This window comes from Mya arenaria, chromosome 14 (genome assembly GCF_026914265.1).
Source record: "Mya arenaria isolate MELC-2E11 chromosome 14, ASM2691426v1".
NCBI classification, from domain to species: domain Eukaryota; kingdom Metazoa; phylum Mollusca; class Bivalvia; order Myida; family Myidae; genus Mya; species Mya arenaria.
Window position 1 is genome coordinate 16,163,586 of NC_069135.1, and position 14,908 is coordinate 16,178,493.

The 14,908-nt window shown below is 38.1% G+C and overlaps 1 protein-coding gene across 1 annotated transcript in view; it reads right to left on the reverse strand.

The window, feature by feature from the left end:
* Positions 1-374: 374 nt before the first annotated feature.
* Positions 375-14,908, reverse strand: part of LOC128218019 (ribitol-5-phosphate xylosyltransferase 1-like) — a 58,665-nt gene continuing 44,131 nt past the window's right edge. Inside the window, exons 4-6 of the mRNA XM_052925526.1 lie at positions 7,369-7,674; positions 6,890-7,060; positions 375-5,718 (exon numbers count right to left, since the gene is read on the reverse strand). Coding sequence (XP_052781486.1) covers positions 5,298-5,718; positions 6,890-7,060; positions 7,369-7,674 — 898 coding nt within the window. The 3' untranslated portion in view covers positions 375-5,297. The remainder of the gene's footprint in view (positions 5,719-6,889; positions 7,061-7,368; positions 7,675-14,908) is intronic.

Here is a 14,908-nt window from a genome sequence, read left to right on the forward strand (position 1 = left end):
AAGAAAACACTTGATGTATTTTGGGGAAAGTGTGCCCATTAACTATCTTTATTGGTTCCCAGTAGGTAAATATCAAACAAGAGCTGCTTAAAAACCATAATTTTTTTGGGCTAGTTGTTGAATCAACTTGGTTGGGATAATCATTTAAATAATGCCCACAAACAGTTATTAAACAAATTAGGAAATGATTTTATAAAACAGACAATAGAGGGGTGATTCGACAATGTGAATTTGATAAAATTTTGACAAAGGGGAATAACTCTGAAGTGACTAGCAATTAAGCTTGTTAAGGATATTGTGCCCATAAATAAATATTGAGGTTGGTAAATAGTGGGTATAGAGCTCTCTAAAATGAAAAGGGAACAATTGTACACTCAAATTTAACATTTATTGTACTCAACATAAACGAACAATAACTAACAAGAGAATAACAGTCAACTACAATGACCACCTGCAGGACTAGTGGTGATAATACATGTAGCAGTGTATGGCATTTTCAACAAGTCCTGAGGCCCTAAACTATATTTCAATAAAGGATCTCGGTCGTAACTTTAATAATCTGAAATCTTTATCAGCATCACAAACAGTAATACAAACACTAATATTTTTTTCTATTTCCTAAACATTGTGATAATTTTTAATTCAAAAATGAAGTAATTTAATGAAACTAGTCACCAAGATCATTAAAATTATGACGAAAGCTGACCCAAGGTCTTCATTGAAACAGCCTTAAGACCATATTTCTCAAACAGAATAAAGCTTGGCACACTTTTATTTTAAAGACAATAATTATAAACTATTTCTGTTTTGTTAGAGCAAATTTAACTGTGTTATGTTTTATTATAACCAAGACATTTAAGAAATTCGGCCAGAGCATATACACTTACCAGTACAACATACATAAACATGTGAAGAGATTGCTTTTTGATCATGCATAAACATTTCAAAGATCTCTTGGACAGTGAATGAAAAATTGCCAAGACAAGAGATCTGCTTTTTATAAAAAATGAAGTGTGATGTTTCATTGTGTTGGAAGTAAATGAAGATTCATGGCGTAGGATTCATAACAAATAACTGGTATCTTCATGGCCTAGGGTTCAAAACAAATAATATATCTTAATGGGCTCATAACAAATAAATGTTATCTTCATGGCTTATGGTTCATAAGAAATTACCAGTATCTTCATGGCCTAGGGCTCAAAACAAATAATTGGTTTCTTCATGACCTATGGTTCATTACAAGTAGCTGGTATCTTCATGGCCTAAGGTTTTTAACAAATAACTGGTATCTTCATGGCCTAGGGTTCATAACAGGTTACTGGTATCTTCATGGCCTAGGGTTTCTAATAAATAACTGGTATCTTCATGGCCTAGGGTTCATAACAAGTTACTGGTATCTTCATGACCTAAGGTCCATAACAGAAAACTGGTATCTTCATGGCCTGGGGTCCATAACAAATAACTGGTATCTTCATGGCCTAGGGTTCATAACAAGTTACTGGTATCTCCATGGCCTAAGGTCCATAACAAATAACTGGTATCTTCATGGTCTGGGGTACATAACAAATAACTGGTATCTTCATGGCCTAGGGTTCATAACAAATAACTGGTATCTTCATGGTCTGGGGTTCATAACAGATAACTGGTATCTTAATGGTATGGGGTTCATAACATGTTACTGGTATGTTCATGGCCTGGGGTCCATAACAAATAACTGGTATCTCCATGGCCTAAGGTCCATAACAGATAACTGGTATCTTCATGGTCTGGGGTACATAACAAATAACTGGTATCTTCATGGCCTAGGGTTCATAACAAATAACTGGTATCTTCATGGTCTGGGGTTCATAACAGATAACTGGTATCTTAATGGTATGGGGTTCATAACAAGTTACTGGTATGTTCATGGTCTGGGGTTCATAACAAATAACTGGTATCTTCATGGCCTAAGGTCCATAACACATAACTGGTATATTCATGGCCTGGGGTCCATAACAAAATAATGGTATCTTCATAGCCTAGGGTTCATAACAAGTAACTGGTATCTTCATGGCCTAGGGTTCATAACAAATAACTGGTATCTTCATGGCCTAGGGTTCATAAGAAATACTTAGTATCTTCATGGCCTAGGGCTCAAAACAAATAATTGGTTTCTTCATAACCTAGGGGTCATTACAAGTAACTGGTATCTTCATGGCCTAAGGTTCATGACACATAACTGGTATCTTGAAGGTATGGGGTTCATAACAAATAACTAGTATCTTCATGGCCTAGGGTCAAAAACAAATACATGTTATCTTCATGGCCTAAGGTTCATAACAAGTAACTGGTACTTCATGGCCTAAGGTCCATAACAAATAACTGGTATCTTCATGGCCTAGGGTTCATAACAAATAACTGGTATCTTCATGGCCTAGGGTTCATAACAAGTTACTGGTATCTTCATGGTCTGGGGTACATAACAAATAACTGGTATCTTCATGGTCTGGGTTCATAACAAATAGCTGGTATCTTCATTGTCTGGGTTCATAACAAATAACTGGTATCTTCATGGTCTAGGGTTCATAAGAAGTTACTGGTATCTTCATGGCCTAGAATTCATAACAAAAAACTGGTATCTTCATGGCCTAGGGTTCATAACAAGTTACTGGTATCTTCATGGTCTGGGGTACATAACAAATAACTGGTATCTTCATGGTCTGGGTTCATAACAAAGAGCTGGTATCTTCATGGTCTGGGTTCATAACAAAAAACTGGTATCTTCATGGCCTAGGGTACATAACAAGTTACTGGTATATTCATGGTCTGGGGTTCATAACAAATAACTGGTATATTCATGGCCTAGGGCTCATAACAAATTACTGGTATCTTTGTGTTCTATGGTTCACAACAAATAACTGGTATCTTCATGGTCTTGGGTTTTTGATAAAGATCATTTAAAATATTAGTTTTTAATTACAAGAAAGGGCAATAACTCAGGCAGAACATTGTGTACATTGTAAAAAAAAAAATAGTTGTCCATTTTGAACATCTTAGGAAACAAAATCCTAGGTTTAACTTAAGGTGAAAAATGTTTATTTTTCTTAGAATAAATCTTAAAATAAATGATAAGTATATAACATTGTGAAAGGTCTTAAATATGATCCAATGTAGCCCAAATTTGAGCCCCCCCCCCAAATCAGCATAACCGAAAATTGTATAACCCTTCTAGGGTATATAGTATAAAATCATTTTCAAAAAAATGGAACAGATGTTCTATGAGGAATGGTCAATCAGAGATGAGCAGAAAGAACGAAAAAAAGGCTATGGCAGTTTCATACATGTTCATCATTTTCCTTTACTGCTTATTAAATATATAATAATATTTTTTCTGGAATGTATACATATCAATGATAGATCATTTATGAGCTTGATTAATATGCCAATTCTCATTCCTAATCAACCCTTCGTATTTTGGTTTCATAATCTCTACTCGAGTGTTTTATGTGATTTTATTTCGTCAACTTTCTGTACTGTTAATTCAAAAACTAGCTTTAAGCGGTAAATATCAAAAATTTTCATTGATGTTTGCATTTCATTTTACCGGTATATCAGCATCTCAAATTTTACGAACTTTATTTTATACCTTGGACTTGGGGTTGATGTAACATTTGGAAGCATGTCATGCAATGTTAAGCAATTAAAAATTATAAAAATTACAACAACCAAAAACCAAAAAATGCCAATGCATCCTACTATTGTAATATAGTTATATATGAAAAGAGAGGTGGTTTGGGGTGGCTGGTGGGAAGTATGAAGGCCAACATTCATTAATCATGCTAATAGATGACCAGTTAAGCAGCTATGAACACAGATAGTTGGGCCAGGGAAGGTTGAAATTTGGTCAGGGAAAAGTCCGGAAATTTTGTTTCGAACAATTTTTCCAAACACTGAAATCAACATAAAAAAAAGTATAAATTTATATGCATTTTTGGCCACAATCCATTAACAGAATACGCAAGCATTTAGGTTAAATGAAAAAATACCAGTAAGAAAGCATGTAGGTCCAATAAAAAAATCAAAAGCGCAAGTAATTTGGCCAAATGATATACATGTATCATCAAGAAGCAAGCATTTTGGTCATATCATTTATTTTATCAAGCAGCAAGCATAAAGGTAAAACAAAAATAAACAAGATTTACAACAAACAAGAAAGCATAGCAAAACTAATCACAAAATCTGAAGATCTACTTCAAATATATTTCTATGTAAAAGTGAATACATTTCTTTATGCATCTAAAAACACAACCAAATGAAATGAACACAGTAATAAGATCATTTTACAAAACATTCATGATTAACTAAAACCTTAATGGAGAAATGGTATTATATACAAATGGTCTTTAATTTTATATAACAACATGCCCTCTGTTATATAAATACTTTTTGTACCATGCTGAAGAGTGTTTGCTTTGTTTTCGTATATACATGTACATTAACTCCAATATCAGTAGGTGGAGCTTAACTGCCATTATTAGCATAAGGAATCATTTAAGGATAAATTACAATGCTTTTCACTAATATGCATTCTAATTAATGATCTCTGTCCTTGACAACATGGTACAAAACAGTTACTTCCTTCACAACCCTCATGATTGAAATTATACAACTTGTGCTTTGTGTTCGTTTGAACCTCGGGTAGAGGGTATCACATAATACAGAGTGAAAATGCTTTGTTAGAAAACGACTGCTGAGGCTTGGATCCTGCTGCCCACACTTTCTTTAGGCATGGCAAAATAAACACCTATCTACTAGACTTAAGTTTATTTGATATTAAACTTAATATTTTCAACCTGCCCTTGATCACCATCATTATGGCATTTTAATGTACCCCCGGTAAAAAGTTTTTTATTCGTAACACAATTCCATACAGGAATATGTTTTTTTGTCAAGAACCTAAATAAATAGCTGTACATGTACAAACATTTGCCCATTTACATCTAAGAAGTAAACAGTGATAGCCCTAACATGAGAATAACTTGTGGGACTAGAGTATTGACTTTTTACATGTACATAGTCTTACTCATAAAAATTTAAATAAATCAATCTAATGCCCACATCGTAAGCTTGGACAAATAATTCTGTAAACGTACATAATTTCTGAAAAAAAAATTGATGTGTACGACAGAAAAAATGTTATAATGATCTGCAAAATGTATACAAATACAAAATTTAACAACTCTATGCTTGTACAAAAATAAATCCTATAACAACATAATTTTGCAACAGTGACATAACATATGCGGTGAAAATTAATGCTATCTGTCAACTCCAAAAAAGTGTGTACTAATAACATTAGTAATTGTTTTTCTCATTTTTGACTTAAAACTTTCATACCATAACAAGACATTCCTTCGTCTCTTTACCCTTTCACTATGGAGCAAAGTTTTCTCGTTTTCAATAAGATCATGTAATTCTGACCAATGTTTCACAAATATGACTGGTGCATTATGGTCCTTGAGCAGACGTAATGGAAAGACTTGGGGTTCAGAGGTTTCTGATTTCCCACAAATTCCCGGCGTTCTCACATCCTCAATGACGGGAATCGATCCGTAGGAGATGGCCTCGTAGATACGGTAACACTCGGTGTTTTGACCAACGGGATTCAGTGTGAGATCACTCTGGGACAGGAGTCTGATGTACTCTTCCCTCGAGTCTGCATTCTCCTCTGGTAGCCATCTGTAACATAAAAATAGGAGTAGCTTTGTGGTATAGGTTTCTGCCTCTCACCATAAAGGTCTCAGGTTCAAGCCACACCAGAGAAAAGTGTTTTTTTTAATTGACACAGTTCTGGTTACCTAGGACCCAGACACATTAACAATTAGACAAACTCGCCTTTTGTGATCATGTAGAGTGATCTCTTTGAAAAGCAGACACCGACACCTATTGTGGTCATATATATGTTAAACAATAACAATATCTGATTTGTCTTCATTGATATTTTGGACTTCAGTACATGTCATCCCATTTGAATGAATTATTTATCGTAACTCAGAAGTTATTCTAACAGACTCAACTAGAAATGTTCTAGCTGAAATCAAATAAGCACACACCAGAAGCACTACAACTAAATAAATTAAACATTTAACACTATTTATGGAGTATCTTATTTCTGAGGAGAAAGACTAAAACAGACATAAAATACATGAAATAAAATATGTAATCAGATTAGTTCATGGCTTTTATGTCCAATTTATTATTAAGAACTTTTCCATGTAAACAGACAACCCCCAAGGAAAAATACTTACATGAACGAAATGCGGCGTTTTGGTCAAAGGGTGCATATGTTTGTCAAATTCTTTAATAATTATTAACAAAGCTCTAATTTGAACTTTTGATAATCTTTATTAATGAAAAAAAAAATGAAAAGATGTTCATTTAATGTAACGCAAGCAAAAAAAAACACAACAGGAACCTTCCCCTGTAGAATTTCTTTATTTTGTCTTGCCTTAAATTGAAAGCAAGCAACACAACAATTTATTATTAATTAGCAATGCTTTTTTAAGCCCAGTCAAGGCTTGCAAGGTAATGAAAATCACTTCCAATAGAGCTGATATGAGAACAGGTAAAGCAGACAACACCTGAAGACAGATCATTTTCTTAAATTTTCTTAAATTTTCAAATTCACTTTGACAAGAATTGCCAGAGCACAATTAACCAAACACTGAAATCAAAATAGGTCCTTATTGAAACTTTAACCCATCCATTAAAACTGAACAGCATTGACAAGATTTGAGAAATATCAATAATATAGAGAATTTCATAAACAACAAAATCATGACCCTTTCGGATTATTCCTAACTTACATTCTCACTATTTTTTAATGTCTTTACTTTTGCCTTTAAGTTACCTGTATCTAGGTTTAACGTAACAGTTTTCTCTGAAGAAATCGCCTTCTAAAATTTTCATCAGTGTTTCCCTGGAGGAGTTTTTATACACCGTTCCCAGAAAGTTGCAGGAGTATTTCCGCTTGATATGTACAGGTAGCTTGGAACTGTCCACTCTTGGAAAGTCACGGTACCTGCAAAATAGATTGTGTGTGGGTAAATAACAGGTGGTAAAAAAACACTACATTTTTCACTGTTGGTTGGTACCTGGCATTAACCTCACAATTTCCAAGCGCGTGAATGATTGTTATTATCCTTTGTCTCGGTGAAATAAAAGTGCAAATAATGACAACTTAATGAAAATGCTTTTGTAAACTTATACTTAAATGTATTTCATAAATTACACACAGTTACTGCATTTGTGCGCAGAAACTTCACTCTAAAGTTAAAATATCATTAATGTTAAATGAACATTTTGTAAAAGTAGGTTTTGCTGACTTACGTGGCTACACCTAGAGGCCACTGGTAGTAAAACTTGTTATCAATCTCTGGGCTGTCATACACAAGAAAGGCAAACTTGACACGCCCACCATTTTGAGCCATGTATGGGTGGAGCCAGGAGTTGTTACACTGCTCATTGCCAAGCAACACCAAGCCCACATTCTGTAACCTTGGCAACGTATCAAGGGAGGTAAGCCAGGACTTGGCGAAGGTTATTTTATCTGGTTCCCTGCCGTTGAGGACCAGCAACAGGTGCTCAGTTTCCTTGGGAACCTGGTCTGGCACCACACCTGGGCCTGTCCGAAACCTGGAATTTAAAATACATAGACCACTTAGCATGATAAACCTCTTGAGAAAAATGTCTGGGCTGTTGATATCCTGAATATTCAGTGTCAACTCCGGAAGGGTACAGGGTCATTTCTTGTGTACATTAGTCTCGTACTCAGAAATGCATTTTTTTAAATGTTAAAACCAATACTCATGTTTTAAATATCAGGATTGACAAATGATGTTTGAACAACAGCTAAACATGACATTATAGTATAAAAGCAATTTTCAAAAATACCTTCATCTGATATTTATTGTTCATGGAAATTAAGGTTTGTGGCTTGAGTCTAGAGTCTCAAACTTAGGCTTAAGACGTGAGTCAATATATGTGGGTTTAGTAATCCGGTTTTTTTTTCAGCAGATCAAGAGTCGAGACTTGAGAAATGTCTCCGTTCGAATAATGGGACATGCAACAACTGGTGTCCATATTGCCATATTGTTCAGATGTCATTTTCATGTGAATATCTGTAACAATTTTAATGGCTTCTCTCCCTATTACAACATCATGATGAATGTTTTTGTCAGTAGACCACTGTCTGACTATGATGGCACTATAACGCAGCTCAATCCTATGAAGTCAAAAATGACTGTACTAGGAAAATCAATGTTATTGCAATTATTATAAATGTTTAAGTTCATTTGATGCAATAGCTACTTTATACTCAGATAATATTTTCTGCTCAAGTGTCTAGATCTAGAGAAATGATCTAACCTAGTGTAACTTTACAGTTCAAGTAAAATTGGAAAGTTGAACAATATTTTACATATATAAATATCATTTAAAGCAGTTAATTGAAAATCCTGTAATTAACTCTTATAAATGGAGAATGAAGAAAAAGTACTGGCATTTCCAATAAATGTGAGACATTTCAACTTCAAGAAAGCCATAAACATCGATCAGGATCACAGCTTCTATTTAACATGTGTAAATCCTCCATCAGTATGGATGAAGAACAAAATTTCTCAGAAACCTAAAGTGGCAAAAATCCGGCCCAAAGGAGGCATTAGAGCCATTTTGATAAATTAACACTCCTGGTACACTGACATATACAGAGTGAATAACATGATTAGCCAGGATAAGCTAGCATGCTTTCAGCCACCTTTTCTTCAAACTCTCCTTTGGGGTTACCTCTGGCAGGATTGGATTTTGTCCTTGGAGAATTTAGTTCTCATTCTCATTTAAAAAAACGTTTAGTGCAATATTAATATGGTAGAAAAATATGTGAAGAATACAGGAGATTGAACTATTCTTTACTAAAATCAGCCAAACTTTAATAAGTTTAGATCCCCCAATTCTGTCTAGAGCGTATATTCCTTGAGTAGAGGTCAAATCCTTGGAAGTGACTACAACAGTCTCAAGCCTGATATTTCTGATGATTATGTAATATGAATGTAAGATGAAACTTAAATTAGCATTTTAAAAAAGTGCTCTCTGATTTTTAGTCTAGACTTAGACTTAAGACTGTTCCTTATCATGATCCCTAAAGTCTAGACTCAAACTTGAGACTGTTCACAATCATGACATCTTGAGTCTCAACTCAGATGACACCTTGAATCTAGACTCAGACATGAGACTGTTCATAATTATGACTCCTGGGGTCTAGACTCAGACTTGAGACTTTTTGTCATCATGATCCATGGAGTCTAGACTTGAGACTGTTCCCAGTCATGACCCCTAGTCTAGACTTGAGACTGTTCCCAGTCATGACCCCCTAGTCTAGACTTGAGACTGTTCCCAGTCATGACCCCTAGTCTAGACTTGAGACTGTTCCTAGTCATGACCCCTAGTCTAGACTTGAGACGGTTCCCAGTCATGACACCTAGTCTAGACTTGAGACTGTTACTAGTCATGGCCCCCTAGTCTAGACTTAAGACAGGAAGCTGTTAAAAAAGTAGGAAAAAGTAGTAAAAGTAGGAAAAAGTAGGAACGCTGGAAGGCCTGATAATTGTAAAGCATTCCATGATTAGTTTGTTGCAAATGGTGTTGAAAAAAACTTGAATATTTTGCTAATGATATATGCAGATTATTTCAGCTTTCCTTTCACCTAAAGCATCTGAAATAGAATATCAGGGATTGAACTAGAAAGAGTATTTTTGGCTTGCACAAAAGTCTATTTTTGATACTAATAATGGCTGTTATATTTAAAACATGCACAGAAGATCTGGCTCTATGAACATCTGTGGGAGATCTGGCTCTTTGAACATGCGTGGGAGATCTGGCTCTATGAACATGCATGGGAGATCTGGCTCTATGAACATGTGTAGGAGATCTGGCTCTATAAACATGTGTGGGAGATCTGGCGCTATGAACATGCATGGGAGATCTGGCGCTATGAACATGTGTGGGAGATCTGGCTCTATGAACATGCATGGGAGATCTGGCGCTATGAACATGTGTGGGAGATCTGGCTCTATGAACATGTGTGGGAGATCTGGCTCTATGAACATGTGTGGGAGATCTGGCTCTATGAACATGTGTGGGAGTCTGGCTCTATGAACATGTGTGGGAGATCTGGCTCTATGAACATGTGTGGGAGATCTGGCTCTATGAACATGCATGGGAGATCTGGCTCTATGAACATGTGTGGGAGATCTGGCTCTATGAACATGTGTGGGAGATCTGGCTCTATGAACATGTGTGGGAGATCTGGCTCTATGAACATGTGTGGGAGATCTGGCTCTATAAACATGTGTGGGAGATCTGGCGCTATGAACATGTGTGGGAGATCTGGCTCTATAAACATGTGTGGGAGATCTGGCGCTATGAACATGTGTGGGAGATCTGGCTCTATAAACATGTGTGGGAGATCTGGCTCTATAAACATGTGTGGGAGATCTGGCGCTATGAACATGTGTGGGAGATCTGGCTCTATAAACATGTGTGGGAGATCTGGCTCTATAAACATGTGTTGAATATCTGGCTCTATTAACATGTGTTGAAGATCTGGCTCTATTAACATGTGTTGAATATCTGGCTCTATTAACATGTGTTGAAGATCTGGCTCTATTAACATGTGTTGAAGATCTGGCTCTATTAACATGTGTTGAAGATCTGGCTCTATGAACTTATTTGGAAAAAAAATAGGCTCTATGAACATGTGTGGGAGATCTGGCTCTATCAACATGTGTGGGAGATCTGGCTCTATAAACATGTGTGGGAGATCTGGCTCTATTAACATGAGTGGGAGATCTGTTGCTATAAACATGTGTGATAGATCTGGCTCTATGAACATGTGTTGAAGATCTGGCTCTATTAACATGTGTTGAAGATCTGGCTCTATGAACTTATTTGGAAAAAAATAGGCTCTATGAACATGTGTGGGAGATCTGGCTCTATGAACATTTGTGGGAGTCTGGCTCTATGAACATGAGTGGGAGATCTGGCTCTATGAACATGTGTGGGAGATCTGGCTCTATAAACATGTGTAGGAGATCTGGCTCTATGAACATGTGTGGGAGATCTGGCTCTATGAAAATGTGTGTGAGATCTGGCTCTATGAACTTGTTTGGAAAAAAATAGGCTCTATGAACATGTGTGGGAGATCTGGCGCTATGAACATGTGTGGGAGATCTGGCTCTATGAACATGCGTGGGAGATCTGGCTCTATAAACATGTGTGGGAGTCTGGCTCTATAAACATGTGTGGGAGATCTGGCTCTATAAACATGTGTGGGAGATCTGGCTCTATGAACATGTGTTGAAGATCTGGCTCTATAAACATGTGTGGGAGATCTGGCTCTATAAACATGTGTTGAAGATCTGGCTCTATAAACATGTGTGGGAGATCTGGCTCTATAAACATGTGTGGGAGTCTGGCTCTATGAACATGTGTGGGAGATCTTGCTCTATAAACATGTGTGGGAGATCTGACTCTATGAACATGAGTGGGAGATCTGTTGCTATGAACATGCGTGGGAGATCTGGCTCTTTAAACATGTGTAGGAGATCTGGCTCTTTAAACATGTGTGGGAGATCTGGCTCTATAAACATGTGTAGGAGATCTGGCTCTATAAACATGTGTGGGAGATCTGGCTCTATGAACATGTGTGGGAGATCTGGCTCTTTAAACATGTGTGGGAGATCTGGCTCTATAAACATGCACAGAAGATCTGGCTCTATGAACATGTGTAGGAGATCTGGCTCTATGAACATGTGTGGGAGATCTGGCTCTATGAACATGTGTGATAGATCTGGCTCTATGAACATGTGTGATAGATCTGGCTCTATGAACATGTGTTGAAGATCTGGCTCTATTAACATGTGTTGAAGATCTGGCTCTATGAATTTATTTGGAAAAAAAATAGGCTCTATGAACATGTGTGGGAGTCTGGCTCTATGAACATGAGTGGGAGATCTGGCTCTATGAACATGTGTGGGAGATCTGGCTCTATGAACATGTGTGGGAGATCTGGCTCTATGAAAATGTGAGGGAGATCTGGCTCTATGAACTTGTTTGGAAAAAAGTAGGCTCTATGAACATGTGTGGGAGATCTGGCGCTATGAACATGTGTGGGAGATCTGGCTCTATGAACATGCGTGGGAGATCTTGCTCTATAAACATGTGTGGGAGATCTGGCTCTATGAACATGTGTGGGAGTCTGGCTCTATGAACATGTGTGGGAGATCTGGCTCTATAAACATGTGTGGGAGATCTGGCTCTATAAAAATGTGTGGAAGATCTGACTCTATGAACATGATTGGGAGATCTGGCTCTATGAACATGTGTGGGAGATCTGGCTCTATGAACATGTGTGGGAGATCTGGCTCTATGAACATGTGTGGGAGATCTGGCTCTATGGACATGTGAAGGAGATCTGGCTCTTTAAACATGTGTGGGAGATCTGGCTCTATAAACATGTGTGGGAGTCTGGCTCTATGAACATGAGTGGGAGATCTGGCTCTATAAACATGTGTGGGAGATCTGACTCTATGAACATATGTGGGAGATCTGGCTCTATGAACATGTGTGGGAGTCTGGCTCTATGAACATGAGTGGGAGATCTGGCTCTATAAACATGTGTGGGAGATCTGGCTCTATAAAAATGTGTGGAAGATCTGACTCTATGAACATGTGTGGGAGATCTGGCTCTATGAACATGTGTGGGAGTCTGGCTCTATGAGCGTGAGTGGGAGATCTGACTATGAACTTGTGTGGGAGATCTGGCTCTATAAACCTGTGTGGGAGATCTGGCTCTATAAAAATGTGTGGAAGATCTGACTCTATGAACATGAGTGGGAGATCTGTTGCTATGAACATGCGTGGGAGATCTGGCTCTTTAAACATGTGTAGGAGATCTGGCTCTATGAAAATGTGTGTGAGATCTGGCTCTATGAACTTGTTTGGAAAAAAATAGGCTCTATGAACATGTGTGGGAGATCTGGCGCTATGAACATGTGTGGGAGATCTGGCTCTATGAACATGAGTGGGAGATCTGGCTCTATAAACATGTGTGGGAGATCTGGCTCTATAAACATGTGTGGGAGATCTGGCTCTATAAACATGTGTGGGAGATCTGGCTCTATAAACATGTGTGGGAGATCTTGCTCTATAAACATGTGTGGGAGATCTGGCTCTATGAACATGTGTGGGAGTCTGGCTCTATGAGCGTGAGTGGGAGATCTGACTCTATGAACTTGTGTGGGAGATCTGGCTCTATAAACCTGTGTGGGAGATCTGGCTCTATAAAAATGTGTGGGAGATCTGACTCTATGAACATGAGTGGGAGATCTGTTGCTATGAACATGCGTGGGAGATCTGGCTCTTTAAACATGTGTAGGAGATCTGGCTCTTTAAACATGTGTGGGAGATCTGGCTCTATAAACATGTGTAGGAGATCTGGCTCTATAAACATGTGTGGGAGATCTGACTCTATGAACATGTGTGGGAGATCTGGCTCTTTAAACATGTGTGGGAGATCTGGCTCTATAAACATGCACAGAAGATCTGGCTCTATGAACATGTGTGGGAGATCTGGCTCTATGAACATGTGTGGGAGATCTGGCTCTATGAACATGTGTGATAGATCTGGCTCTATGAACATGTGTGATAGATCTGGCTCTATGAACATGTGTTGAAGATCTGGCTCTATTAACATGTGTTGAAGATCTGGCTCTATGAACTTATTTGGAAAAAAAAAGGCTCTATGAACATGTGTGGGAGATCTGGCTCTATGAACATGTGTGGGAGTCTGGCTCTATGAACATGAGTGGGAGATCTGGCTCTATGAACATGTGTGGGAGTCTGGCTCTATGAACATGAGTGGGAGATCTGGCTCTATGAACATGTGTGAGAGATCTGGCTCTATGAAAATGTGTGGGAGATCTGGCTCTATGAACATGTGTGGGAGATCTGGCGCTATGAACATGTGTGGGAGATCTGGCTCTATGAACATGCGTGGGAGATCTTGCTCTATGAACATGTGTGGGAGATCTGGCTCTATGAACATGCGTGGGAGATCTGGCTCTATAAACATGTGTGGGAGATCTGGCTCTATAAAAATGTGTGGAAGATCTGACTCTATGAACATGAGTGGGAGATCTGGCTCTATGAACATGTGTGGGAGATCTGGCGCTATGAACATGTGTGGGAGATCTGGCTCTATGAACATGCGTGGGAGATCTTGCTCTATGAACATGTGTGGGAGATCTGGCTCTATGAACATGTGTGGGAGATCTGGCTCTTTAAACATGTGTGGGAGATCTGGCTCTATAAACATGTGTGGAAGATCTGACTCTATGAACATGAGTGGGAGATCTGGCTCTATGAACATGTGTGGGAGATCTGGCTCTATGAACATGTGTGGGAAATCTGGCTCTATGAACATGTGTGGGAGATCTGGCTCTATGAACATGTGAAGGAGATCTGGCTCTTTAAACATGTGTGGGAGATCTGGCTCTATAAACATGTGTGGGAGTCTGGCTCTATGAACATGAGTGGGAGATCTGGCTCTCTAAACATGTGTGGGAGATCTGACTCTATGAACATGTGTGGGAGATCTGGCTCTATGAACATGTGTGGGAGTCTGGCTCTATGAACATGAGTGGGAGATCTGGCTCTATAAACATGTGTGGGAGATCTGGCTCTATAAAAATGTGTGGAAGATCTGACTCTATGAACATGTGTGGGAGATCTGGCTCTATGAACATGTGTGGGAGTCTGGCTCTATGAGCGTGAGTGGGAGATCTGACTATGAACTTGTGTGGGAGATCTGGCT